This window comes from Nilaparvata lugens, chromosome 4, assembly GCF_014356525.2.
Source record: "Nilaparvata lugens isolate BPH chromosome 4, ASM1435652v1, whole genome shotgun sequence".
Classification (NCBI taxonomy): Eukaryota; Metazoa; Arthropoda; class Insecta; order Hemiptera; family Delphacidae; genus Nilaparvata; species Nilaparvata lugens.
The window spans coordinates 13,170,509-13,197,509 of NC_052507.1; the positions used below are offsets into that span (position 1 = coordinate 13,170,509).

The 27,001-nt window shown below is 33.5% G+C and overlaps 1 protein-coding gene across 2 annotated transcripts in view; it reads right to left on the reverse strand.

The window, feature by feature from the left end:
• The window catches only part of LOC111050851 (modular serine protease), a 38,233-nt gene that overhangs the window by 3,161 nt on the left and 8,071 nt on the right, over positions 1–27,001 (reverse strand). Inside the window, exons 5-13 of one of the 2 annotated variants that reach the window (XM_039426680.1) lie at positions 26,589–26,711; positions 25,063–25,338; positions 24,290–24,311; positions 19,867–20,062; positions 18,340–18,552; positions 10,363–10,539; positions 8,119–8,240; positions 5,859–6,026; positions 1,360–1,528 (exon numbers count right to left, since the gene is read on the reverse strand). In XM_039426680.1, the coding sequence (XP_039282614.1) occupies positions 1,360–1,528; positions 5,859–6,026; positions 8,119–8,240; positions 10,363–10,539; positions 18,340–18,552; positions 19,867–20,062; positions 24,290–24,311; positions 25,063–25,338; positions 26,589–26,711 (1,466 nt within the window). Of the gene's footprint in view, positions 1–1,359; positions 1,529–5,858; positions 6,027–8,118; positions 8,241–10,362; positions 10,540–18,339; positions 18,553–19,866; positions 20,063–20,412; positions 20,626–21,974; positions 22,193–24,289; positions 24,312–25,062; positions 25,339–26,588; positions 26,712–27,001 lie in introns of both variants that reach the window. The other variant, XM_039426681.1, reaches the window with a different exon arrangement.

A 27,001-nucleotide genomic window follows, 5' to 3' on the forward strand; every position in this document is an offset into this window, starting at 1 on the left:
GGTGGCGCATCATCTTGCTCACCAACGAACAAAAACTGTTTGAGTTGCTCTTTCATTTGACATATCATTTATAACTGTAAGTATAATGTAATAAATCTTATAAAGCGTTAAAACCCCGATATTCATTTATAGACACCCGGTATTATACCTCGCGCAGTTAAGAACCACAGCCTCCTCTAATACTCTCCATCAGAGTGAATTATGTCCTGTCCTGACGTGTCGGCGGGATATCTGTGTGTAAACAACTAATGGCTGTTTGGGTTGTTGTATCGACAATAATTATTAATATTAATTATAAACAACTAGTTGTTGTAAACAACTATGCTACTATCATCAAAAGCTTACAGAGTTGAAAGGAGAGAATAGTCGAGAGAAAAATAAGCTACTTCGAGTTATCAATATTGCATGCCTCATTGCTTGCAATTAATAGTTCACACAACAGCTGACTTTTCACTAAGATACATTGAGATATTAATTGCATGCGTCATTCCATGCAATTAATAATCCACTCGACAGCTGATTCAAGATGAATAATTCTAAAGTCTGATTTTTACGGTAATATTGGCGTTCGAAGAAGACTCTTTTTCCTTTTGTATTATCCTTAAAATGCAAAATTTGAAAAAACCTTATATATACGTCGACGCGAAATTCAAGAAGGAACATACCTGTCAAATTTCATGAAAATCTATTGCTGCGTTTCGCTGTAAATGCGGAACATACCGTATAAACATATAGACATATAAAATATAAAGAGAAATGCAAAACCGTTGACTTGAATCTTAGAACTCACTTCGCTCGGTCAAAAATTGTTACCAGCGCGTGAATAATGTTTCAAATTGGAAAAAAGAACACACGATGTTACCTTTGTATTTTCTACTGGTAATGTTCAATTTCCACAAAGCCCAGGGTTTCAATGCTCAGGGCAATAACATCTCCAGTTGAATGTGGGCCACTATAAAACATTACCAGCAGAAATGGCAACATACTTGAGCTGTGTTTACACCAAAGTAATCAACAAAATGTTTATTTTTCCGTCCCTTTAGATTCTATCAGATTAACAAAATGTTTATTTTTCCGTCCTTATAGATTCTATTAGATTAAACGGAGCTTGACAAACACATATGCACATCATGTGTATGATGAGTTCGATCTAATAGAGTCTATGATGACAGAAAAATGAACATTTTCTTAATCACTTTGGTGTAAACGCAGCTTATGCTTTTATATCATCATGGAAGATTTCTACAAAATTTCTGGATACAGTGTTCATACATTAATTGAGTCATACTATTGTAATAATTTACATTTCTATTACAATATTTGCATTCAGTTGAGAGTGTATTTTATGCAAGCACTCACCATTTGTATAAAAAGCACAAAACTTGTCTCTTGAAATGTAGGTGCTCTGTGCGTTCTGTGCGATTTGTTGCAGCTTGTCTCTGCAGTCGGCCTGGGTGTAATAAGGAAGACGTGCTTTCTGCAATGTTGGACTGGGCAAGTTATCTTCTGTTAACCCCCATCCAACAACCTTAAACAATATTGAAGAAATTCGAATGAGAAATTGATAAAAATAAAGTGACCAGAACAGATTGGTACAATACAGTTACAATTGATTGTTTATTTCAATTCAAATCTCGTTAAACATTTAAAATATATTGTATGATACGTAGAACAGTAGGACACCGATAAAGAGAATCATTAAACTGATAATGAATCAAAGAGTCAAAATAAGTTGAAAATGATTCTATATGAATGTATGAATAAATACTATATAAATTCATAATACGAACATAAGAGGTGGTATGGCACCTTCTAATAATTATTATTAGAAGGTGCCATACCACTTCCTATGTTCGAACACCAATCCGAATAGGACCATAGGATTCTGATTTCTTTGGAACATTTATAGAAATATTTGAATTATTTTCAAGGAAGATCAATTTTACTTTTACCATGCTTGCGTTTTCTCCCTGGAAAGTTGAAATATTTTACAGAGAATTTTGCACCTTAACTTGACTACTTCCAAAATTGATCATGACTCCCACAACTGATTAGGAGTCACAATCAATTTTGGAAGTAGCCAAGGAGAAAAATTCATGCTAAAAGTAAAATTGATCTTCCTTGAAAATAATTCAAATCTATATATATAAAAGCGAAATGGCACTCACTCACTGACTGACTGACTGACTGACTCACTCACTCACTCACTCACTCACTCACTCACTCGCAGAACTAAAAATCTACCGGACCAAAAACGTTCATATTTGGTAGGTATGTTCAGTTGGCCCTTTAGAGGCGCACTAAGAAATCTTTTGGCAATATTTTAACTCTAAGGGTGGTTTTTAAGGGTTTAAAGTTCGTCTTCTAGCATGTATATTCTTCTTATTCTCTTAATTATAATTGAAAAATGTCCATACCATATGTTAATATAGAACTATAATCTAGAGAGAGTACCTCTTCGAAACAGTTGTTAACTGGTAACTAAATTATTAATTTTGTCAGGTACGGGCACTGCTACTTCAATCAGAGCTATTCCTGGGAATATTATATTACTAGCCGTCAGGCTCGCTTCGCTCGCCATATCCGTTTAGCCAGACGTTTAGTCTGGAACCCCGACTGGATCGTCCTAACATATGATAAAAATGCTCAAATGATAAATGCAGGCGAGCGAAGCGAGCCTGCTGATCTCATTCTTGGACGATCCAGTCGGGGGTCCAGGGGGCGGAGCCCCCTGGCTAGACGGATATGGCGAGCGAGGCGAGCCTGACGGCTAGTCTTTATATAAATGTTTCAAAGAAATCAGAATCATATGGTCCTATTCGGATTGGTTTTAGTAGCCTACTATATAAATTATAAGGAATAAAAGAATCAATTTGAAAGAATCGTAAGAGGAATCAAGTTGAATTTTCGAGTCAAAACTTCCACAAGTATCTTTATGTGAATTTTATTTAATTTTTGCGCAATAAATTATTGCAAATATCAAGATCCATAACGGTGGTAAAGTGAGGTCCACGTTATAATGGCAGTGGAGAAAGATAGGATATCAACGTTGCTGATCCTCTGTCTTGTCCATGCCTTCTATAGACGGTAGCTGATACAGGCTTACTGATATAATTATTGACTGTTCATTCTCGTTTAAAATGATCAATTATATTTTATCAAGCAAGAAATAAACCATATTTTTCAATCATTTCAAATTGAATTTTCATAATCAAGATGAAATATTTTGTTAATTAATTATCAACTCTACATCGCTAATAGACGATCCAGCATCAGAGCAAAGCGAGAAAGAGATAGCGCCATCCGATTTGTTGAATAGTAGACAAGGATAACAATACCATCGCTAATCAACACTGCCATTATAACGTGGACCTCACTATAGTAGAATATTTCATTTTTTCACAGCTATAAATACATTTTTTTGAAAGCCATTTTCAAAGCCACATTTACCACTGAAACAAGAAAAACAAGACATGTGTCGAACAGTGGAAGGGGAGGCATGATATATATTAACTGGCGAGTGGATTATCTATCTATTTATCCCCAATCATGCACAATTTATTATACCTTATTTGAGACTTATTTGAGAAGGCTCAGGCCTGTTGTGCCAAAAGTGTCTCACAGTTTGAGCTAGGCCCAAAACTGTCCTTTTAAAAGTATGCTAGTTCAGCAAACATTGGGCCGCATGAATAAAAACTGAGCTCATGAGCATGAGCACGGAGCATAAGGTTTTGCTCATGAGCATTAGGTAGAAGCATAAGCATTTGTTCATTTTCATATGAATAAGCTTTACCTTATGCTTCTAAACTCTGGAGCGAATGCTCACGTATTTCATAGATTTTTCATCAACATTGATTCGTCTTACTTTGTTTTTATAAGACCGCTTGTATTTGGTCGTCTGCTCTGTTCTCTATGTATGGATTGAGTTTTAGGTTATTTGAGTTCTGAATTTTAAAAAATAGCGTAAAAAATTCATCTCTATAATAATCTCCAGCATAATCTTATAATCTCAATAGTCTGCTTACACTCTCATCTTCTCAAATGCCTATTTCCTTTTCTGTGATAGCAGAAAAAATAGAAGTAACATGACAACTAGGGCTCTGCCCTATTAGAACTCCATTCGATAGGTATCTTTTGAATTATGTTTTATAGGGATAATGGTGATGTATATCACTTTTGATAACAAATTAATTCAAAATTTCACTTGTTTGAATGCTAATACATCTATTAAAGAAGCAGTCAATTTTGCTTTAATAATTATTTATACTAACTTCAAAAATATCTGCAACTCTTGTGTAAATGTTAGAGCTTCTCTTCTCTTTTCATTTATATTTTCTATGAAATGTTCAGACATCCACTGGAAATTTTCATGGTTGAATCTAAAAAGAGTTTTATAGTTCTCAACTATTGGTTGTAATCGTATCTGGTATAGTTTCCTCTTCCTCACACGAATTAGTTGAGCCATTTTACTATGAACAAAAGGTGAAAAGCTGCTCTAGACTAGACTCACCTTTTTTGAAGCATTTGCTTCAAAAGTTGAGCAATGCTGTAGAATTTTGAGCATAAGCTTTACCTCTAAACAAATGCTCAAACTATTTTTTTGATGAGCATAAGCAAAAGGTTTTGCTCACGTTCATTCATAGAAAATGAAGCATATGCTTAATATTTTAGAAGTATGAGCAAATGCTCAACTTTATTCATATGGGTCATCATCCCTCTCTAAGAATAGGAAAATACTTCCAGAAATAAATAGAAATTCCAGAATAGGTCTGGTTTCCAATCGTACTGTGTATTTCCATCAAAAGTTTTTAATAATCTTTTAGAAATTTGAAAATTCTTTGAATGTGTCAATATCAATACCAATACCAATACTTTACAAAAATAAGTGTAAACAATCCTGACGGGCAGATAGCAGAGTTGACTAAGGCGTTGCACCCATCAGTCTGCTAGTGCTACCTGGTCGCGGGTTCGAATCCCATCGATTAGGCATGAACGTTTGATCATCTCATAACTCACCCCGCACTTTCCATTACCCACGCACAAGCAGAAATCTCATGTGGGCATCATCCGCAATAAAAAATCTAATGAGAGTAGGTATCGAATTTGAAAAGTGTTAATTGGGGATAGAACTTTATTGGTTTTGAAGATCGTTGTTAGTGAAAACCGTCACGCACCTCTGTATTATAATACTCATTCACGAATTTTCCTCTAAAACAATATATTAAATGAATGAAAAAACTAAGAAATTGTCAAAAAAAACTTTCTACACATTCATAAATTTTCCTATGAAATTTTTACAATATTCTAACTCTTTACTCATTCAAATGATTAGGATAAACTGTCGTTTAGTTAGAGTAGTTACGGTAAATAGTGGAAACTGTCTAAACAACTCACAGTTGACAATTTCTTAGCCTTTTTCATTTAATATGAATAATTACCACAACATCAACTTCTCAACTACACAAAAAGTAAAACATCCAATATACTCTCACTTTCTACACATTCATAAATTTTCCTATGAAATTTTTTCAATATTCTAACTCTTTACTCATTCAAATGATTAGGATAAACTGTCGTTTAGTTAGAGTAGTTACGGTAAATAGTGGAAACTGTCTAAACAACTCACAGTTGACAATTTCTTAGTCTTTTTCATTTAATATGAATAATTACCACAACATCAACTTCTCAACTACACAAAAAGTAAAACATCCAATATACTCTCACTTTCTACACATTCATAAATTTTCCTATGGAATTTTTACAATATTCTAACTCTTTACTCATTCAAATGATTAGGATAAACTGTCGTCTAGTTAGAGTAGTTACGGTAAGTAGTGGAAACTGTTTAAACAACTCACAGTTCCCAGCATATCCGATGTCAGTCTGAAATTGCTGTCTGTGGCAAGGCAAGCTGGCATCACGTATTGCGAAAGTCTGACTGTATTTTTCATCTCGATAATTCCAAGGTCGTAGTTGTAGTGAAGGTCAGCTCCTTCATAGATTTCTGAGACGATTATTCGTTCAACCTGGCAGAAAAAGAGCAAACATAATAATATATATGTAAGACTAATGATAGCGGGTCGTTTTCGGTGTTTTCAGGTCGCTACTGATCAATTTCAGGGCCTCTGACATGACCTGACTACTGTTTTTAGACAGCCTGGACCGACTACACATATAAATAATATAGCAAATGTAATTCGTGTGAAAAGTGTTACATTCAATGTAAAACGTGATGCAGAAAAGTGAAGCAGAAATATTTCAAAAAATTTAATCAACTGGAGCACACAGTTTTAGAGAATCAAAAATTGAGAATGTTATAGCTTATCCTATACTATTAATCGAGCAATTTCTGTTTATATGTTTAGATGTTTTTATGTTTGTATTTCACCGGATCTCGAAAACTGCTCTAACGATTCTCACGAAATTTGGAACACAGTAGGTTTATGATATAAAAATTCGATTGCATTAGGTCTCATCCCCAGGAAAACTCGCTGAATGACATTAAAATGATAATTAATCCTTGGAAAAACAGCTGAGACTTTCGTCGTCTGTGGATAATGGAAGTGAGTGAGCGAGTGCGTCTGTGGAAAATCAAAATATCTCATCACCGAAATTCATAAGCTGACGTATAGCCAGCTGTAAAATATGAACACGACCTAAAAGATGAACAAATCTTAAGGGTTTGAAAGGTCAAATTATTCATAAATAAAAAAAATATAATCATATTCAAATCAAAAGATATTTTCGCGATGTTTTCAAATTCATCATAATTTTCAAAGTTACGGTAATCGTTATTTTAGTTTTAAATGATAAGTGAGTGTAATTTTGTAATTCAATTTGGTCTGTATACAATCTAAATTAGAACTTTTCTGTTTGCAAATAATTGGACCTGAATTCAAGTGTATTGAACATCACCTACTTTTTGGACTAATATTTATAGTGTATAAATTAAAATTCGGGAAGGAACAGTTTTGGGCTGTGCCTGTTAGTCCTTCCCTAATCATTTTAAAGAATTGTGTTCTGTTTATCAATAAATAAATAACGAGCGAAGCTCGGTGCCCCGATATTAATGATTTATAGGAGCAGAGAGTTATTATGATTAAAAAACTGCATATGAGGTGTCTTTAAAAAAATTGATAATCATATTCAAATCATAAAATATTTTCGCGATGTTTTCAAATTCATCATAATTTTCAAAGTTACGGTAATCGTTATTTTACAGTTTTAAGTGGTAAGTGCGTTATTTTGTAATTCAATTTGGTCTGTAAACAATCTAAATTAAAAAAAATTGGAAGAAGTTATTCGTCTATCTGTTATGGAAAACGTACTTTGTGCCCCAAGAGAGTTAATATTACTCCCGAGCCGTAAATGAGTGCGCAATAAAATTTCTCAACTACAGCAGAATTAAGCTATTTTTGCACACGAATTTCGCATAAATATTCTTCTTCATTTATAATAAAACATGAAATATAATAATAATTATTATTAATATTCATGAAAGATAACAATTTCAGGAAAGTCAAGATTTTTTGCTTTTAATAATTGAGGTTAAATATTCTGATAATTGATCATAGTTCTTACATAGTTTACGAGCAATTCGGCAATGGTTCGGTATTGAAGAAAAATAGAGCTATCTGCTTTGTCTAATGACAGACAATGATAGCAAACCGATGTTATCAAGTGCTGAATTCATATAGTTAATCTCACTATACATAGTCTAGAAACGATTTGGCAACGGTGCGGAGTTGGAAAAAGATAGAGCTATCTGCTTTGTCTAATGACAGGAAAGGATAGCAAACCAATATTCATCAGATGCTGAATTCATATCGTTGATCTCACTACTCATAGTCTGCGAGCAATATGACAACTGTGTAGAGATGTAGAAGAATTATAGAGCTATAAATAGAAAGAAAAAGAAAAATCTCAGTACCCTTTCTGAAATATTACTTAAAAATGGCATCAATGTTGAAACATGTGATAAAATAATTCAAAAAGGGTACTGAGATTTTTCTTTTTCTTTCTATTTATATTACAAGTAATATAATTTCGTTCTATTTATATTACGAGCTATCTGCTTTATCTAAAGAAAGACAAGGATAGAAAATCTGTTTAGCTTACATCCATGAGTTGGGCATCCTTGTCGCGGGGGTCATTGAAAGTCCTGTAATACTTGGCCAAGCCAATCTTCATACGCGCCGGATCCCTCTGTTGTCCGGTTCTCCTATGCAGGCAATGGGCAGCTGTGTATAAAAACACATTATCAATTATTGAAAAATTAATTCACAATCAAAATATTTTTTTTTAATCTAGAGTAGTCTGAGTTATCTATGAGAGTAGAGAATTGCGATTTCTACAAGGTTAACCCTTAAATGCAGATGTGCAAAGGGACTTCTTCTACACCTCATTGACAAGTTCTACATCTCATTGACAAATCTAATACAGTGAGGCGACTGAAAAGGAAAAAGCCTACAGATGAGGTTTGCATCAAAGTTGAATTTATTTATTAATTTACAACACAATACAAGTTTGGAAACAAAAGACGAGATAGCTTAAAACTGTATCCCGTAAAAAATACTACAATGTAAAATAATAGCCTATATTTTACAAAACTATCAAGACTGATAACAAAAAGTAACAGCTAATAAAATCCTGGGAAACAATGGATGAATTAATTTTATTTGATATAAACAAAATATAAAATAGTCAATATACAAATGAGTTGTCCAGTTTCAAAACTCGTTAACTCCAACCAAACTTTTTTCACTAAGGGCAAAAAACTGTGGTTAGATTATACAAGGCAATAGCAGTTTGGTAATATTTTTATAAAATGTAAAAAAATACTTTTATTGATGTATCAGTTCATAAATCATTGGTGTGGAATTTTTCAGTAATTTAAAAAAAATTGCACCTAAGAGGTTTTGCAGCAGTATTAGCATTATGACGGGTTTTGCACCATTATGAAAGATAACGAGTTTTGTTTCAGTAATTCTAAAATTAAGAAAAACGTATTATTTCACCATGAATTTAACTGAATTTGCAAATTTTATATTTTTTAGGACCTTTTTATTGTTTGGGGTGATAAAAAAGCATATTCAGCAATAAAAAAGAAGTGTAGGCCTACCACACAAACAATAAGCATAACCAAACACACATAGCCAAAATTTTGCACCATAAAAATGAATCCCATTAAAATGAATAAAATTATTAAAATAGGTATCAATGTGACAACTTAAAATCTCTTTAAGTGTACAAATTTAATAGTGGTCGAATAGAAACTATACAAAATATGCATTTGTATTAGATTATTACAACTGAATCCATTGAAAACCATATTATCGTGGTTTGCAGCAGTAATGAATTCAATACATTCTACTCCATAGGGACATAAAGAGTTCTGTTGCAGTATTCGTTTAGTAACTATAACGGCTTTGCAGCAGTACATGGGGTACACATGACGAATTTTGCAGCAGTATCCAAACTTTGATGGCCATTTTCATACTTTTTTTACGTGTTCTGCAGCATTTAACAAGTGGGAATAGTTGTATATGAACCCAGAGAACAAAATGGCGGTCTTAACTCGAAATTGAAAAAATTGGAAATAACGAGTTTTGAAACTGGGCTACTCAAATATAATTATAATTGCTGAATACAATGCTAATATTATGTAGACTCGAGTACAACTTAATAGAGTGAATATTAAGTGATTAAGAATCATAAAGTGAAGATTATAAAGAAAATTAATTAAAATGTTTGTTGAAAATAATTCAGAATATGACACAGCAATGAATAAAATCTATGACGAGAAAAGTCGATTTGACTAATAGGTTAGACAATTTTCCCATCATTCTATTAATGGATCTCACTATACAATCAATATATAGTACTTTTTTATTTCATTTGATGACACGACCGGTTCTGGCCAATCATGCCATAATCAAGTGTCAAAATTTTATTATTACTTGAAAGTACCTAAGTTATATCATATTAATTTACTTTATAATAGCGTGATTGGCCATAACCGGTTGTCATCAAAGCAAATTAGATTCTATTCTATCAATCGTGGACCAACCTCATGCTGAATATAATTTAGTCAATGAAATAGAGGGTACCTACAGTACTAGTAATTAGAATAGAACAAAGTACATATAATTGATCTGAAAATTGAAAATTTAAAATACCGTTTTTCAAAACTTTACTTTATTACTCAACACATGCTTTGATTGACATATTATTGCCATTTTCAAGTGAGAGTACTTGAATTTTCTAATTTATAGATTAATAGCCCTCACCAGAAGAGCTGATAAATATCATTGCTATTCTCCTAAATCTGCGTGTGATTTGTTGTAAATTATCGATTATTACCAGTGAGTATGAGGTACGGTGTTATCAGAGTTCCTCCGCAAATGTGTTCATAATTGCTTGAATCGCCTCTAGTGTAGAGACCAGCGTTCCATGGGTGGTAGAGTATGTTGGCTTGCTCTCCATAGCTTATCAATGGCGAGTTATCTGGTCCACTCTCAGTCTGAACAACGCCACATCCTGAAACAAAAAACGTTATTTTAATCATGTTATTTAATATGAAACCATACTGTTATCATCATATAGTATCAAATTACTTTACAAATTACTATAGTATACAAACTACTATCATAGGCCTGATAGTTTATCACATAATCCACAATAGATAAAACATCAATAATAATAATCAGTTTTATTTCGACAAAAAAAAACAACAAAATCTTCAGACTTCTTTAAGGCTGTGCAAAGGCTGAAAATAAACTTTTTACTGATGATATTTTTTAAAGTTTTTCGATTTGTATACTATCAAGCTACCAAAATAAAAAAGTTTTTTCAGAAAACATTTTTTTTCCGATCATTACTTTTTGAAATATGAACGCCTAAAGTTAGAATTTTTGGGACAGAAAATTTAAAATTCGGTGAAAGATAAATCCATGAGATTCAGAGGATAGATTCTTCATGGTATTGTTGATATAGGAGAATAAAAATTTTCTGAAACTATCAATTTTTGAGAAAGTTATTCAATTCACCAAAAATGACCAAAAATAACTCAACTAAAAGTTATTTTTGGTCATTTTTAGTAAATTGAATAACTTTCTCAAAAATTTTTTTCGGAAAATTTTTGTTTTACTATATCAAAAATACCATGAAAAATCTATCCTCTAAATCTCATGAATTTATCTCTTACCGAATTCGAAATGTTCTGTCCCAAAAATTTAAACTTTATGTGCTCATATCTCAAAAAGTAATGATCGGAAATAAAAATGTTTTCCTGAGAAAACTTTTTCATTTTGATAGTATACAAATAGAAAAACTTTAAAAAATATCACCTGTAAAAAGTTTTTTTTTAGCCTTTGCACAGCCTTAACGGTATACGATAAAACATAGCATCAATATTGCGCATACAGTACAATGTGAAGATAGAATAAAATAAACAATACTAATGACAACTTTGTAGACAAATAAATACGAATATCAAACTTCTAACAATTGTGAGGCAATAATAAATATTACTTATTGAATTTGGTTGCACTGTGCAGCAACAGTACACCATAATAATTTATATACGAAATAAATATACTGTAGGTCACTTCCGCATTACAGGAGCATCATTGAACAGAAATTAAGTTCTTCAAAGTAAGCATAAAATTAATAAAACCTGAGATAGGTACATCTATTGGCCGTTCTGGTTTTTCATTTCATATAGCGCGCTCTAGAACTGTAAGTCATTTTAACTATCTTCTAATAAATATCTCTATAAATAGAGTTCAGAGAAACTTTAATTATTGTTCGGAGCACTTAGACGTCTTCTGGTTCTCTCTCCCCCTTCAAATTCCTTAAGATCTCATATTTTTGGTTGGGTAGCATGTGATGTGTCTTTTTGTAATTGGTGTTCTAATTTTATACTATTTTCTATTATTATTTAATTAATCTTTTCCTTCCATTTTTGGTTTAACATAGACATTCTTTCTTCTTTTTTCTCTTTTCACTTTTAACTATTATTATTATTATTATATTATTATTATTATTATTATATTATTATTATTATTATTGTTATTATTATTATTAGTATCTATCAGTATCATAACAGATAACGCAGACTTAATAAATCACAACAAAATGGAAAGACGGTATCACACCTTTATTTTTCGCTTGTTAGTCTATTGAAATCGAAAATTGGAAAAATAAATAGAATGACATACTTCATAACCTGAAATTCACAAATAATTTGATTATAAATTTAAAAATATTAGATTGAAAATATTTTATTCACATCGGCACACACAAAAGCCCATAATCAAAACTAATTTCTTCAAACCAAAATTCAGATTAGATTATAACATAAACCTGCATACATCATACATCCTCTTACAACCCACATTGACTAGAATATTCAAAGCTTTTTCAGCTCATCAATAAAGATGGAACAGTTTGATATCGAACAAATACACACAAAAACCTACGATTCTATTCAAGACTTCAAAAACTCAATACCCGATACAAAATCATTTGAATGTATTATGCTGAATATTAGAAGTATTAAGAAGCACTGGAATACTCTAATGGCAACCTTGAGCGGAGTATTGGATAGAATAAAAATACTTGTCCTAATTGAAACAAACACAAAAGAAGATGAGATAGAGTCCTTTAATATCCCAGATTTTGACTATCTCAATTATAGTAGAGAGACGAGAGCGGGTGGTGGTATATTAGTCTATTACAGAAAAGAGTTGAGCATCAATTCCATACCTCATAGCTTTACAGTTAGTGAGTCCATATTATTTGAAATGACAATGAATGAAAAACAATATTTGATTGCCGTATTCTATAGACCACCATCTAATAGTGTATCCCAATTTAACACAGAACTAGAAGAATGGCTAAACAATCAACATATTAAAGATAAAAAAAATCTTGTTATCCTGTGAGATATGAATATTGATATACAGGAGCAAAATATCACTGTACAAGCACAAAACTATCTAAGCATACTGTATACAGCAGGAATACAAACTGGAATAAACGATCCAACCAGAGAAGAACTATATGGTGATCACATAACATCAACATGCATAGATCATATCAATACAAGAATGAGCCCAACTGAAATAGAAACTATAGTCATTAAATCAAAGATAGCAGATCACTACATGGTGGGATTTAACATTCAAAATAATAAAGAAGAGGCAAGAATAGATGGGAAAAAAATAATTTCTGACCGAATAGTAGGAAGTATGATACATAATACAAACTGGAACGACCACTTAACATCAAACAACCCAACAAAAATATATGAGTCTATAGTCAACAAATTCAATAATATTTATGAAAAAGCAACAATAACAGTCAACAGAAAAAGTAATAAACACAAACAACCATGGATTACAGAGATAATAAAAAACCATATCAACTTGAAAGACAAATTATGGAGCAAATTGAAAAGACAACCTAATAATAATGATCTGAAAGACGAATACAGAAGACATAGAAATAAGCTAACCGATATGATAAGGAAAGAGAAAAGAAAATATTATTACAATAAAATAAACAACTACATAGGAGATGCTAAAAAGACATGGAATACTGTTAATGAAATTCTAAATGTAAAGCAAAAATCAATACAGTCAACAATAGTCGGGAACTTTAAAGTCAGAGAAGGAGAAGAACTTGAAAAATTATGTGAAGACTTTAATGAACACTTCAAAAATAAAATAGAAGAAATGAATAAAAACATATTAATAGATATCCTTGATGTATCAATTTCAGAAACTGATGAAAACCATACAACTGAACCATACACAGCAATAGTGAAAACAATAAACATGGATAAATTACAAAGAATAGTAAAAAAACTGAATACAACAGCATCACCCGGCATAGACAATATTAAACCAAAACATATAAAAGATCACTTTGAAAACTTGAAAGAAATCCTATTACACTTATACAACACCATAATAAAAACAGGAAAAATTCCATCAAAAATGAAGACAACGATCCTCAAACCTATCTATAAAAATGGACAGAAAAAAGATATACAAAACTATAGACCCATAGGTGCGATCTCCATTATAATGAAAATACTGGAGTTTATTATGCACGAAGACCTACTCAACTATTCAACACAAAACAATCTGCTGAATGAAAATCAATATGGTTTTGTACCCGGCAAATCTACAACACAACTGCTAGAAAAGTATCATACAAAATAAATAAGAATATAGATAAAAGAGTAACACCCTTGCAGTACTACTGGATCTGAGCAAGGCATTTGATACTATCCAGCATGAAATACTGATAGAGAAGTTGAGCAAGATGGGAGTATTGGGAATGGATCTAGAGTTATTGAAGAATTATTTCAGTGACAGAGAAACAATGATGAAAATTGGAAACAATATTAGTAAACCAAAATCTCAAACATTTGGAGTCATTCAGGGTTCCCCTCTATCACCACTACTCTTCAACTTATATATAAGTGATCTTAAAAACTGCAACTTCAAGGGAGAAGTATACAACTATGCGGATGATACCATTATGCTATTTGCAAGTAAAAGTTTAACAACTGCAGCTGAAAATTTACAAAAAGATTTGAACACAATAACAAAATACTTCCACAACAACTATATACATATAAACAGTACAAAGACAAAAACAATAGTATTTAAAAACCCAAAAATGAGTATAAACATCCTTGACCCAAACAATAGAGTTAAAAGTCATAGCTATAAATGCTTCACCACTTTCAATCCATGCAACTGTAAGAAAATTAAACACTCAGATACAGTAAAATATCTTGGACTGAATTTTGACTCAAACATGAAGTGGCACACCCATTCCCAGATACTAGCAAAAAACTGAGGTACATAGCACATAGGTGTTACCAAATGAGAGAATTACTGCCTCTGAAAGCAAAACGAACAATCTACTTCAGCTTGGTTGAATCTCAAATACGATATGGTATAACTGTCTTTGGACATGCACCCAATTATATATTGAACCCAGTAAGTCAGCTAATCAACAGAATCAAAAGAATATTTTTCCAAGGAGTGGATACAAACACTTTAAAACTGCTCTCATTCAGAAACCTGTACAATTATATAATACTGCTGAAATACTATTTTGAAAATGCTTATCGACGTACCAATGAAAACAGATACAACACCAGACACACACAATATAGAACACCAGAATACTTCATTGAAATAGGAAAAGCTGTACCAGAATATTTTGTACCATCCATTCTCAATAGTCTACCGAATCATCTACAACATCTAGACACTTACAGACAAGTGAAAATAGAAATTAAAATTACTACTCCACAATTCAATAGATAAAAATATCACTCTTACATTATTACCACGAAATAAACACATCTACAAATTTGTATTTCCTAAACATTTCCATCCATAAATTCAAATCTTTGAAAAATATCTCTGAGTATGTACAATGCCTCAATATAAGCTAAAATTAGCTTCATGGGGCAGCCACAAAAATATAATAAGAAAATTTTAATAGATTCTCACTTCATGTATGATAGATATAAGATGATATATGTATAATGATTAATTCAATTTGTGAAACTTATCATTCATGTAATGTGAGAGAAATCTGAATAAAAAAAAAAAAAAAAAATTATTAATATTTGATTCTATGTTGTTTGTTGATTATTCTTATAATCAATTATTATTCTTTATGATTACTTCAGTGATTATTTGTATTCTTTCATATTATTCAATATTTATTTCATTTTTTCATATTTTATTTCGAATTGTATAATGTGTTGAAAATAATGTATTGTGTGAAGGAGGCAAAATGGGTTTCAGCCTGTTTTCTCCATAAATAGAATAAAATTATTATTATTATTATTATTATTATTATCCCTTTTATAAGCATGCTCTTACGGAAATATTTTCAAAGAAGGGGCACTTTAATGCAACCTTCCTTTCATCTTTATAACACTGTTTGACTATTTTATGAACTTGCGCACAATACGTGCAGTGTCAAGGAGGACAGATTTTTGCATTCTCTTCAGCACCTCGTCTACCAAGTCAATACTTCGACATATTTCCACAACCGACTTGAGTATCAGGCCATTGACTGTTATTACAATTGGAAGTACTCTCACTGTATTCAGCCCATACATTTCCTTCAGCTCAAATGATAGCTCTTGGTATTTTCTGATTTTCTCGCCTCTGGTCTTCTGAGCATTCTCATCTGAAGGTACAGCGATATCAATTATATAAGCCCTCTTCTCCAGCTGATCCAATACTAGGATGTCAGGCTTGTTGTGTACTACTCGCCTGTCTGTAATCATTTGGACATCCCAGTAGATCTTGACGTGATTGAACTCAACCAGAGGAGGAGGCTGATAGTTATAGTAAGGGGGGACCTCTGCAATATTCCCAAACTTGATCTGCATCTCCAAGTGCACAATTTTTGCCACATTGTTATGGCGCAACATATACTCTCTTGGGGCTAGCACTGAGCAGCCGGATACAATATGTTGGATACTTTCTACTGCACTGGCACACATTCTGCATTTGTCACTTATGGTCCTGTCTCCCATTACATGCCTCCTATAATCATTTGTTGCTATCACTTGATCTTGAATCGCCTGTACAAAGCCCTCAGTCTCTGGGAACAAACTTCCCACTGTCAGCCACATACAAGACAGCTCTTGACTTATTGGCTCTGAATTAAGGTGCCCATAAAACCGTCCATGTAACTCTTTTGTCCACCATTCTTCTTTTATTATTATTATTATTATTATATTATTATTATTATTATTATTATTATTATTATTATTATTATTATCTTCTGAGATAGGTGGGAATTGGTGATTCTAGCTATTCAAATCCACAGTACCTTTTGAACTTCCCCCATTCAAAAGGGTTCTGGTAAATCCTTTGATTCATAGCTTGATTTTGTGTTACACCGTCACGACCTAATAAATAATATTTTGCAAAATGTGTTTGAATAAGAAGCTCCCTGCATACAGGGACAATAGTAGCGTCAACTAGTAGCCGCCAGTTGTGGCAAAAAGCCTTCTCACAGAGATATTATGTTGCAGCGTCTGAGCTCCTTCGACAATGGACGATAGGAAATTGAGAACTGGATCAAGACCGAAATGTTGTGGTCAAAATATTTTGATTCTACGCATTTATCAATTATTTATTTTCATGTTTTAGTTGAAAGTTGAGTCTCAAACTGAATTTAATTTCAATGTGTTGTTCTGTACTGTATTCAAATTCTTTATATATCAAAATGAATAGTTGTTTAACGAGTTATATTTTTTTACGTTTATGTTTATGCTATGAACTAACTTACTCCATGATAATGTTTTTTCTTCTTTTTTTGAAGAGTATGCTAAATTTCTGTTGAAAGTGTTTGCTAAAATTTTTTGTTTCATATAATTACTTTTTTCTCTAATTGAAGTGCTTACTGAATGCTCGTTGCTAGCGCACAAATTTTGTTTGTTTTGCTGGCAACGCAAATATTATATATTAGATTATTACTTTGTTTCAATGACAGCTTTTGTAATTTTGTTAGTAAATTTTCAATGTATGAAACTGAATTTTGTTTTTCATAGATTTGTGAATTATTTATATGAATTTGACAATACATTTAATTTGATTTGATTTGATATGTTTAGTTGCCACCACTAATGGGCAGGTCTAGAGGAAACCACTATTCTAATGTAAAAGTTCTTCATGTAAAACATCTTTTGGAATATAGTTACTCATTTCTTATCCCAAACACAATACATGATTTTGAGAGCAGAACTTCCATAATAACGAGGAACTCCAAAACAATGTCATAGCCTACTTGAACTTATTTGGCGGCAGAATGTTAGATAGATAGATAGATTAAATAGCATCCACTGCCCACCTAAAGCAGGGGATCATGAACTTGTCAAAATGTTTGGAAAAGTTTTTTTTTGTAGGCCGGTCCATTTGTTGGAAAATGCCACAACTTTCAAGGCAGTTATTTTGAAGACTAATCATTATTCACATGTCTTTTATCAGCAGAGAGATCCTTTTGGATGTTCTGCCTTGCAGTATTACCCAATGTCATTTCCTATTTACACTGAAGTTCATAGTTTATATATTGGGTTCTTCAAGTTTTATCATGAAAATTTTACACTTTCAATTCCTGAGTTTTAAAAAATTAAGAAAAGAGTGATCATGAGTGAAGGTAGCTTTTGTTTAAAAAATATTATTTCTTCTTTACATTAGTCTATTATTTATGACCAAACTTAGGTTGAAAAAATAACCCTCGTAGTATTTGTAGAAGTTGAGAGAGTGTGATGGAATTACGTACTGTAAGTGCAGCTCTGTCTAGCGACACGCAACCACTTTCCGGTGGGGAGACACTCGTTATCGACCAGCGGCAGCCCTCCACGCTCCGTGTAGCCAGCCTGGCATTGGTGCCGCACCAGGGTGCCGGGGCGGATCCGTCCCGTGCAAGGCACCTTCTCGCCTTTCAGGGTGCACGTCGACACCAGCGTCGGCGATATCAGCGGGTCGCACGTTTCTGCAAGTAAAAACAAATACTAGTAGTTCTGCGAACAGTAGACCTCGCTCATGAATACAACTCTCAATCTGATGAAAAGGGCCAGTACAGTAAGTACAGTATATTGTGAAGATTTAGCCATGATTGTCATCTATTATTTTCTCCATTGAAAGTGCTAGAGACACTGTTTCCAGGGACACCGGACTTATCAAAGATTACTTTTATATCAAATACATACCTTTCAAATGAAAAAGACTAAGAAATTGTCAAAAATCACAGATTTATTGATACTCAGAAAGACCGGTTTCGGTCATTATCAGAGTTTATCAGAGATTGACAATGGTGTAATTACCGAAACCGGTATTTCTAAGTATCAATAAATCTGTGGTTTTTTGACAATTTCTTGGTCTTTTTAATTTAATATTAATAATTACCACAATATCAACTTCTCAACTACACAAAAAGGAAAAAAATCACCTTTATACCTCTACATACACATTTTTCTCTACAACTGCAGTATTGGACTCCAATACAATAACGATTTTTTTTAAATAATTTATCCAATTAATTTGTTAAATCAATTTAATAATAATAATAATAATATGATTCAATTTAATTATTCTATCTCATCATAATAATTTATTTTATAATGATATATTATTAGAATAAGATAGAACAATATTAGTATTATCTGCAAAAAAAAAAAACTGGCAGGAACGAGAATCGAATCTGGGTCCCACAGAGTGACAGACTACGGTCTAACCGACTCGCCCACCATGTGCTCGTAACAATAGATGCGAAAAAGTATGGCAATGAATCACTGTATCTTCAAAGACACATCCTTTCTGGATTGAGGTTAGTTTGGTTTTTTAAATATTACAAAAAAAACAGAGGTTTTATCAAAAATCGTTACACATACGTTTCTGCGCCTTGTTTCAAAGAACTTGCATACCAAATTTCATCCAAATCAGACAATAACTGCGACTGTAACTGCGGTACAAACAAACAAACAGACGAAAGCCGATCGAGTCGAAACTAAGACCTCAGCTTTGCTTCGGTAAATCATACGCACAAGTGAAAAGTGATCATTCATTGATTCATTTATTGTTTGGAACATATGCAAGAGGAAGAAGAAGAAGAAGAAGAAGAAAAAGGAGAAGGACAATTGACAGTGAAATTTGGAACATAAATGCCCTATACCATCTTCTTATGCTTTGTTTTTTGTCTCTGTCTATCAGCTTGAATTGAAGTGGAATTTGGAGCATAAACGCCCTGAGATATTTTCTTATGCTATCTTTTCTCTATGTTATTATAATCTGAAGTGGGAATACTCACGAACACACGCATGATTCTCGGGCCTCCATATGCCATTGAAGCAGAACATATAGTCGATGACTGAGTCGGGCTTGATGTAAGGCTCCTTGCAGACAATGTTGACAACAGCCACACCGTTGACGACATCGTTGGGTCTCAGCTGACAGTTGTTTTCGCACGTGGCCAGCACGTACTCTGTGTTTGGAAACGAGGGCACCAGGCAATCCTTGCCGAATTTGAAATGTTATGTCCAAAAAATGTAAACTTTAGGCGTTTATATCTCAAAAATTAATGATCGGAAAAAAATGTTTTCCTAAGAAAACTTTTCCATTTTTATAGCGTGGTGATATACAAATCGAAAAACTTTAAAAAATATCATCAGTGGAAAGTTTATTTTCAGCCTTTGCACAGCCTTAAGAAAAGAGTGATCATGAGTGTAAGTAGCTTTTGTTAAAAAAAATTTTATTTTTCTTTACATAAGTCTTTTATTTATGACCAAACCGAGGTTGAAAAAAATAACCCTCGTAGTATTTGTGGAAGTTGAGAGAGTGTGATGGAATTACGTACTGTAAGTGCAGCTCTGTCTAGCGACACGCAACCACTTTCCGGTGGGGAGACACTCGTTATCGACCAGCGGCAGCCCTCCACGCTCCGTGTAGCCCGCCTGGCATTGGTGCCGCACCAGGGTGCCGGGGCGGATCCGTCCCGTGCAAGGCACCTTCTCGCCTTTCAGGGTGCACGTCGACACCAGCGTCGGCGATATCAGCGGGTCGCACGTTTCTGCAAGTAAAAAACAAATACTAGTAGTTCTGCGAACAGTAGACCTCGCTCATGAATACAACTTTCAATCTGATGAAAAGGGCCAGTACAGTAAGTATATTGTGAAGATTTAGCCATGATTGTCATCTATTATTTTCTCCATTGAAAGTGCTAGAGACACTGTTTCCAGGGACACCGGACTTATCAAGGACTACTTTTATATCAAATACATACCATTTAGATGAAAAAGACTAGGAAATTGTCAAAAACCACAGATTTATTGATACTCAGAAAGACCGGGTTTCGGTCATTATCAGAGTTTATCGGAGATTGACAATGGTGTAATTACGGAAACCGGTATTTCTAAGTATCAATAAATCTGTGGTTTTTTGACAATTTCTTGGTCTTTTTAATTTAATGTTAATAATTACCACAATATCAACTTCTCAACTACACAAAAAGGAAAAAAATCACCTTTATACCTTTACATACACATTTTTCTCTACAACTGCAGTATTGGACTCCAATACAATAACGATTTTTTAAAAATAATTTATCCAATTAATTTGTTAAATCAATTCAATAATAATAATAATAATAATAATAATAATAATAATAATAATAATAAGATGATTCAATTTAATTATTCTATCTCATCATAATAATTTATTTTATAATGATATATTATTAGAATAAGATAGAACAATATTAGTATTATCTGCAAAAAAAAAAACTGGCAGGAACGAGAATCGAATCTGGGTCCCACAGAGTGACAGACTACGGTCTAACCGACTCGCCCACCATGTGCTCGTAACAATAGATGCGAAAAAGTATGGCAATGAATCGCTGTATCTTCAAAGACACATCCTTTCTGGATTGAGGTTAGTTTGGTTTTTTAAATATTACAAAAAACCAGAGGTTTTATCAAAAATCGTTACACATACGTTTCTGCGCCTTGTTTCAAAGAGCTTGCATACCAAATTTCATCCAAATCAGACAATAACTGCGACTGTAACTGCGGTACAAACAAACAAACAAACAGACGAAAGCCGATCGAGTCGAAACTAAGACCTCAGCTTCGCTTCGGTAAATCATACGCACAAGTGAAAAGTGATCATTCATTGATTCATTTATTGTTTGGAACATATGCAAGAGGAAGAAGAAGAAGAAGAAGAAGAAGAAGAAAAAGGAGAAGGCAATTGACAGTGAAATTTGGAACATAAATGCCCTATACCGTCTTCTTATGCTTTGTTTTTTTGTCTCTGTCTATCAGCTTGAATTGAAGTGGAATTTGGAGCATAAACGCCCTGAAATATTTTCTTATGCTATCTTTTCTCTATGTTATTATAATCTGAAGTGGGAATACTCACGAACACACGCATGATTCTCGGGCCTCCATATGCCATTGAAGCAGAACATATAGTCGATGACTGAGTCGGGCTTGATGTAAGGCTCCTTGCAGACAATGTTGACAACAGCCACACCGTTGACGACATCGTTGGGTCTCAGCTGACAGTTGTTTTCGCACGTCGCCAGAACGTACTCTGTGTTTGGAAACGAGGGCACCAGGCAATCCTTGCTGGACGCTCTGCAACAGAGACATTTCAAACTATTAAACAAACATATACTGATTTCAGTTTAATATTCTAATATTCAAAGAATTAATTATAAGGATACAAGTTATAAGGATATTTGTATCAACTATTAAGGTTATGTTTCTTGTGTTTTAACATAACTGCCTGATTTTTAATGTGTACTTCGTGGGTGATTTTTTTACTTTCCTTGCCCTATTACCATAGGTAAGGAAAGTATTGCTTTCCGAAAAAAATTAAGGTACCCCAATTTCTAAATTTCTATACGTTTCAATGTCCCCTGAGTCCAAAAAGTGGTTTTGGGTATTGGTCTGTATGTGTGTGTGTATGAGTGTATGTGTGTCTGTGTACACGATATCTCATCTTCCAATGAACGGAATGACTTGAAATTTGGAACTTAAGGTCCTTCCCCTATAAGGATCCGACACGAACAATTTCGATCAAATGCAATTCAAGATGGCAGTTAAAATGACAAGAATGATGTCAAAAACAGGGTTTTTCACGATTTTCTCAAAAACGGCTCCAACGATTTTGATCAAATTCATACCTAAAATAGTCATTGATAAGCTCTATCAACTGCCATAAGTCACATATCTGTAAAATTTTCAGGAGCTCCGCTCCATCTATGAAAAGTTTGATTTTAGATTCCCAATTATCAGGCTTCAGATACAATTTAAACAAAACATTTTTAGTGGAAAAGATTGAGCATGAAAATCTCTACAATTGATGTACAGTAACATTTTCACCTAAAATTTAAAATAAGCTCGAAATTCGAGAAATCTTTGAATAGTAGACTTGAGATGCGCGTGAACACTAGCGTCAGGTGATCAATTTTCATAACGGCAAGGAAAGTTGTGTGAGTACGCCACACCAGATTTTTTTGTTTGATATTGTGTTTGGAAACAGGCACCAGGCAATCCTCTCTGGACGCTCTGCAACATATAGATATTTCAAACGAAACATGCTAATTTCAATTCAATATAGGCCTACTGATATTCAAAGAATTATAAGGATAGAAGTTATAAGGATATGTGTAGGCTGTCAACTATTAATGTTATATTATGTCTGTTATATTTTAACATAACTGCCTGATTTTGAAAGTGTAGGCCTACTTCTTGTATGATATTTTTGTTTGATATTGTGCTTGAAAACAAAGCCACCAGGCAATCCTTACTAGACGCTCTGCAACATAGATATTTCAAACTATTTAACAAACATATACTGATTTCAATTTCATATACTGATATTCAAGGAATTATAAGGATACAAGTTATAAGGATAGTGTATCAACTATTAGGGTTATGTTTCTTGTGTTTTAACATAACTGCCTGATTTTTAATGTCTACTTCGTGGGTGATTTTTTTACTTTCCTTGCCCTATTACCATAGGTAAGGAAAGTATTGCTTTCCGAAAAAAATTAAGGTACCCCAATTTCTAAATTTCTATACGTTTCAATGTCCCCTGAGTCCAAAAAGTGGTTTTGGGTATTGGTCTGTATGTGTGTGTGTATGAGTGTATGTGTGTCTGTGTACACGATATCTCATCTTCCAATGAACGGAATGACTTGAAATTTGGAACTTAAGGTCTTTCCCCTATAAGGATCCGACACGAACAATTTCGATCAAATGCAATTCAAGATGGCAGTTAAAATGACGAAAATGATGTCAAAAACAGGGGTTTTCACGATTTTCTCAAAAACGGCTCCAACGATTTTGATCAAATTCATACCTAAAATAGTCATTGATAAGCTCTATCAACTGCCACAAGTCACATATCTGTAAAATTTTCAGGAGCTCCGCTCCATCTATGAAAAGTTTGATTTTAGATTCCCAATTATCAGGCTTCAGATACAATTTAAACAAAACATTTTAAGTGGAAAAGATTGAGCATAAAAATCTCTACAATTGATGTACAGTAACATTTTCACCTAAAATTGAAAATAAGCTCGAAATTCGAGAAATCTTTGAATAGTAGACTTGAGATGCGCGTGAACACTAGCGTCAGGTGATCAATTTTCATAACGGCAAGGAAAGTTGTGTGAGTACGCCACACCAGATTTTTTTGTTTGATATTGTGTTTGGAAACAAAGACACCAGGCAATCCTTACTGGACGCTCTGCAACATATAGATATTTCAAACGAAACATGCTAATTTCAATTCAATATAGGCCTACTGATATTCAAAGAATTATAAGGATACAAGTTATAAGGATATGTGTAGGCTGTCAACTATTAATGTTATATTATGTCTGTTATATTTTAACATAACTGCCTGATTTGTAAAGTGTAGGCCTACGTCTTGTATAATATTTTTGTTTGATATTGTGCTTGAAAACAAAAGCACCAGGCAATCCTTACTATATACTTACATTTATACTATTATACTTACATCAATTTAATACAGGCTTCTGATCTTAAAATAAATATAAAGTTGTGTGTATTGAAATTACCATGTGTGTCTTTTTGTATTTTAACATAACTGCCTGATTAGTAATGTGTAATTTTTTTGGAAAAATGAATGAATGGAATAATAATAATTATTATTAGTTTTAGCTTTACATGCCATTGTGGGCCTTGGCCTCCTCCACAATATTCCTCCAAGCATCTCTCTCTTCAATCAATCTTCTCCATCCTCTATAACCCTGATTGGTTCTCGTGAAATTAATCACGGTTAAAATTTAACCGGCTTTTGTGCAACCGGCACAATGATTGTAGTTACGTAATGGGTGGACGGGTGAGTCGTCCCAGGGGTCGGCCTAGCTATGGGCTTGACGGTGGGCAAGTCAAATAGTTATAGTTATGCCTTATAGAGATAGAGATAGAACTATATTAAAATATAGAGATAGAGAAAGAAAGATTGTAGTTACGTGACAGGTGGCCGGGTGGGTGGCGGCTGAGTGGGCCTAGGTGTGGGCCTGGGTGTGGGCCTGGCGGTGGGCAAGGCTAGCTCGATGGGCGTGGTTTGCTGAGGGACCGATGCCGATGGCTGCAGAGGTTTCAGAGTGGGCCGCCCGGCTGGAGGCGAAGTGCCGCACAGTGCTTCGTCCTCATCAGAACCATCCGCACAGTCGAAGCGGCGGTTGCAACGCGCACTCTGGTCCACGCATCCGCCGTATGCGCACTGGAACGAGTTCTTCGGACACCTGAATTTGGAAAATTCTCAATTTTAATGAAATTTAACAAGTGCACCACGCTTTCGTTCAGTCGTTGCTTTCTTAAGGTGCGTACAGACTCCCGATCTGCTGGTCGATGAATACATCTTTCCATGCTCAATGATTGGCAGAGCAATGCTTGAAATAAGATGAGTTAGCACATTTGGTCAAGCACTGTCAATGATAATAGAAATATTGTCTCCAGTGAGTGTGCTAAATGTGTAAACGAGCAGATCGCAAGATGATCGCAGGTCGAGCAAGAGCAGAACGCGAACAGAGCTCGTAACAGAGCGCGAGCTTGGCAAGTTCCTAGGGCAAACTGATAAATAGTTGCGCATGCGCGGTTAACGTTTTGTTGGATCAGTTACGATCTCTATGTTAGCATATAAAAATCAAAATTAATAATTAATTATTGAATAATATAAATTGATTTTTTTTCTCTGATATTGCCATCAAACTTACATACAGTATAAATATTTGTGTTTTCCCACTTTCACCTTGATTGAATTGTATAGTTCTAATTATTATAGTTTAGCTTACCTTGTTGAATCAAAGTTTTTCTATTGGAAGTAATAGTATAGTTTTCTGTTTTTGGTACTCGTCACCGGCACTCAAACTGTGGTTTTGCTGGTTTCGCCGAATTAGTATATTATTATGTTAAAAAATTATACTTCTTATTCTAAAATATTACATTTTGTAATCTGTATTTATTTGTGAACATTTTTTGTAAGGCAATAAATTTGATTTGATTTGATTTCGACCAGATGAAAATTGAATAATATAAAATTATAGAAACATTTTTAATAATAGGTACCAGCATAATAGAAATTAGAGGAAAGAAGCCGAACTCCCAACCAAGCCTTTCACCTTTCAAAACATTGACAGACAACTTTTTCTGTAATAAAACATAAACTTAAATACAATAATATTTATTATCAATTTATTAAATAGATATTATTAATATGCAAAACCCTACTTGAAGTAAAGATAGGCCTCACATGATCGTACATCAGATCATGGATATTATAGTCATAAACGAAAAAAAATTTCCCAATCTCTAAACTTTGAAAACCAATTCTTATCTTGGAATCGATGTACCACGCTCAAATACTGTGTAATTCAATCAGTATGACAATAATTGTCAATGTTATTTCATAATAATCAATGACATGTATGAATGGATAAAGGAATAAAGAATACAAATTCGAATTAATAACTCAATAGAATGAATAGGTACTCACCCGAAATTTTCATTATTGCATTGTGTGACTGTTTCATCGGACTGGTCTGTGCAGTCAGTTGTACCGTCGCATACCGAATATTTGTCAATGCACTGTCCGTTTCGACACTGAAATTCGTCTCCTCTGAAACAATAAACAATCAGTAAATTCAAGCATTGAAATTGATAAAAGATATCAAGACAGAAGTGCCAGTAATCAAAGCATAAGTTTATTTACAAACATATTTGGGAGCATACAGGGTGGGTGAAAAGTCCGAGAACGGCTTAATATCTCATATACAAAGGTAGTTTGATGGTGGGTGTGATTGTGGATCCTACTCAAATTGAAAATACTACTTCACTATGACTTCAAAAATCTGGTCCACCATCTTGGATCCGCTATAATGAATGCAACTTCATTATTTAAATAGGAAG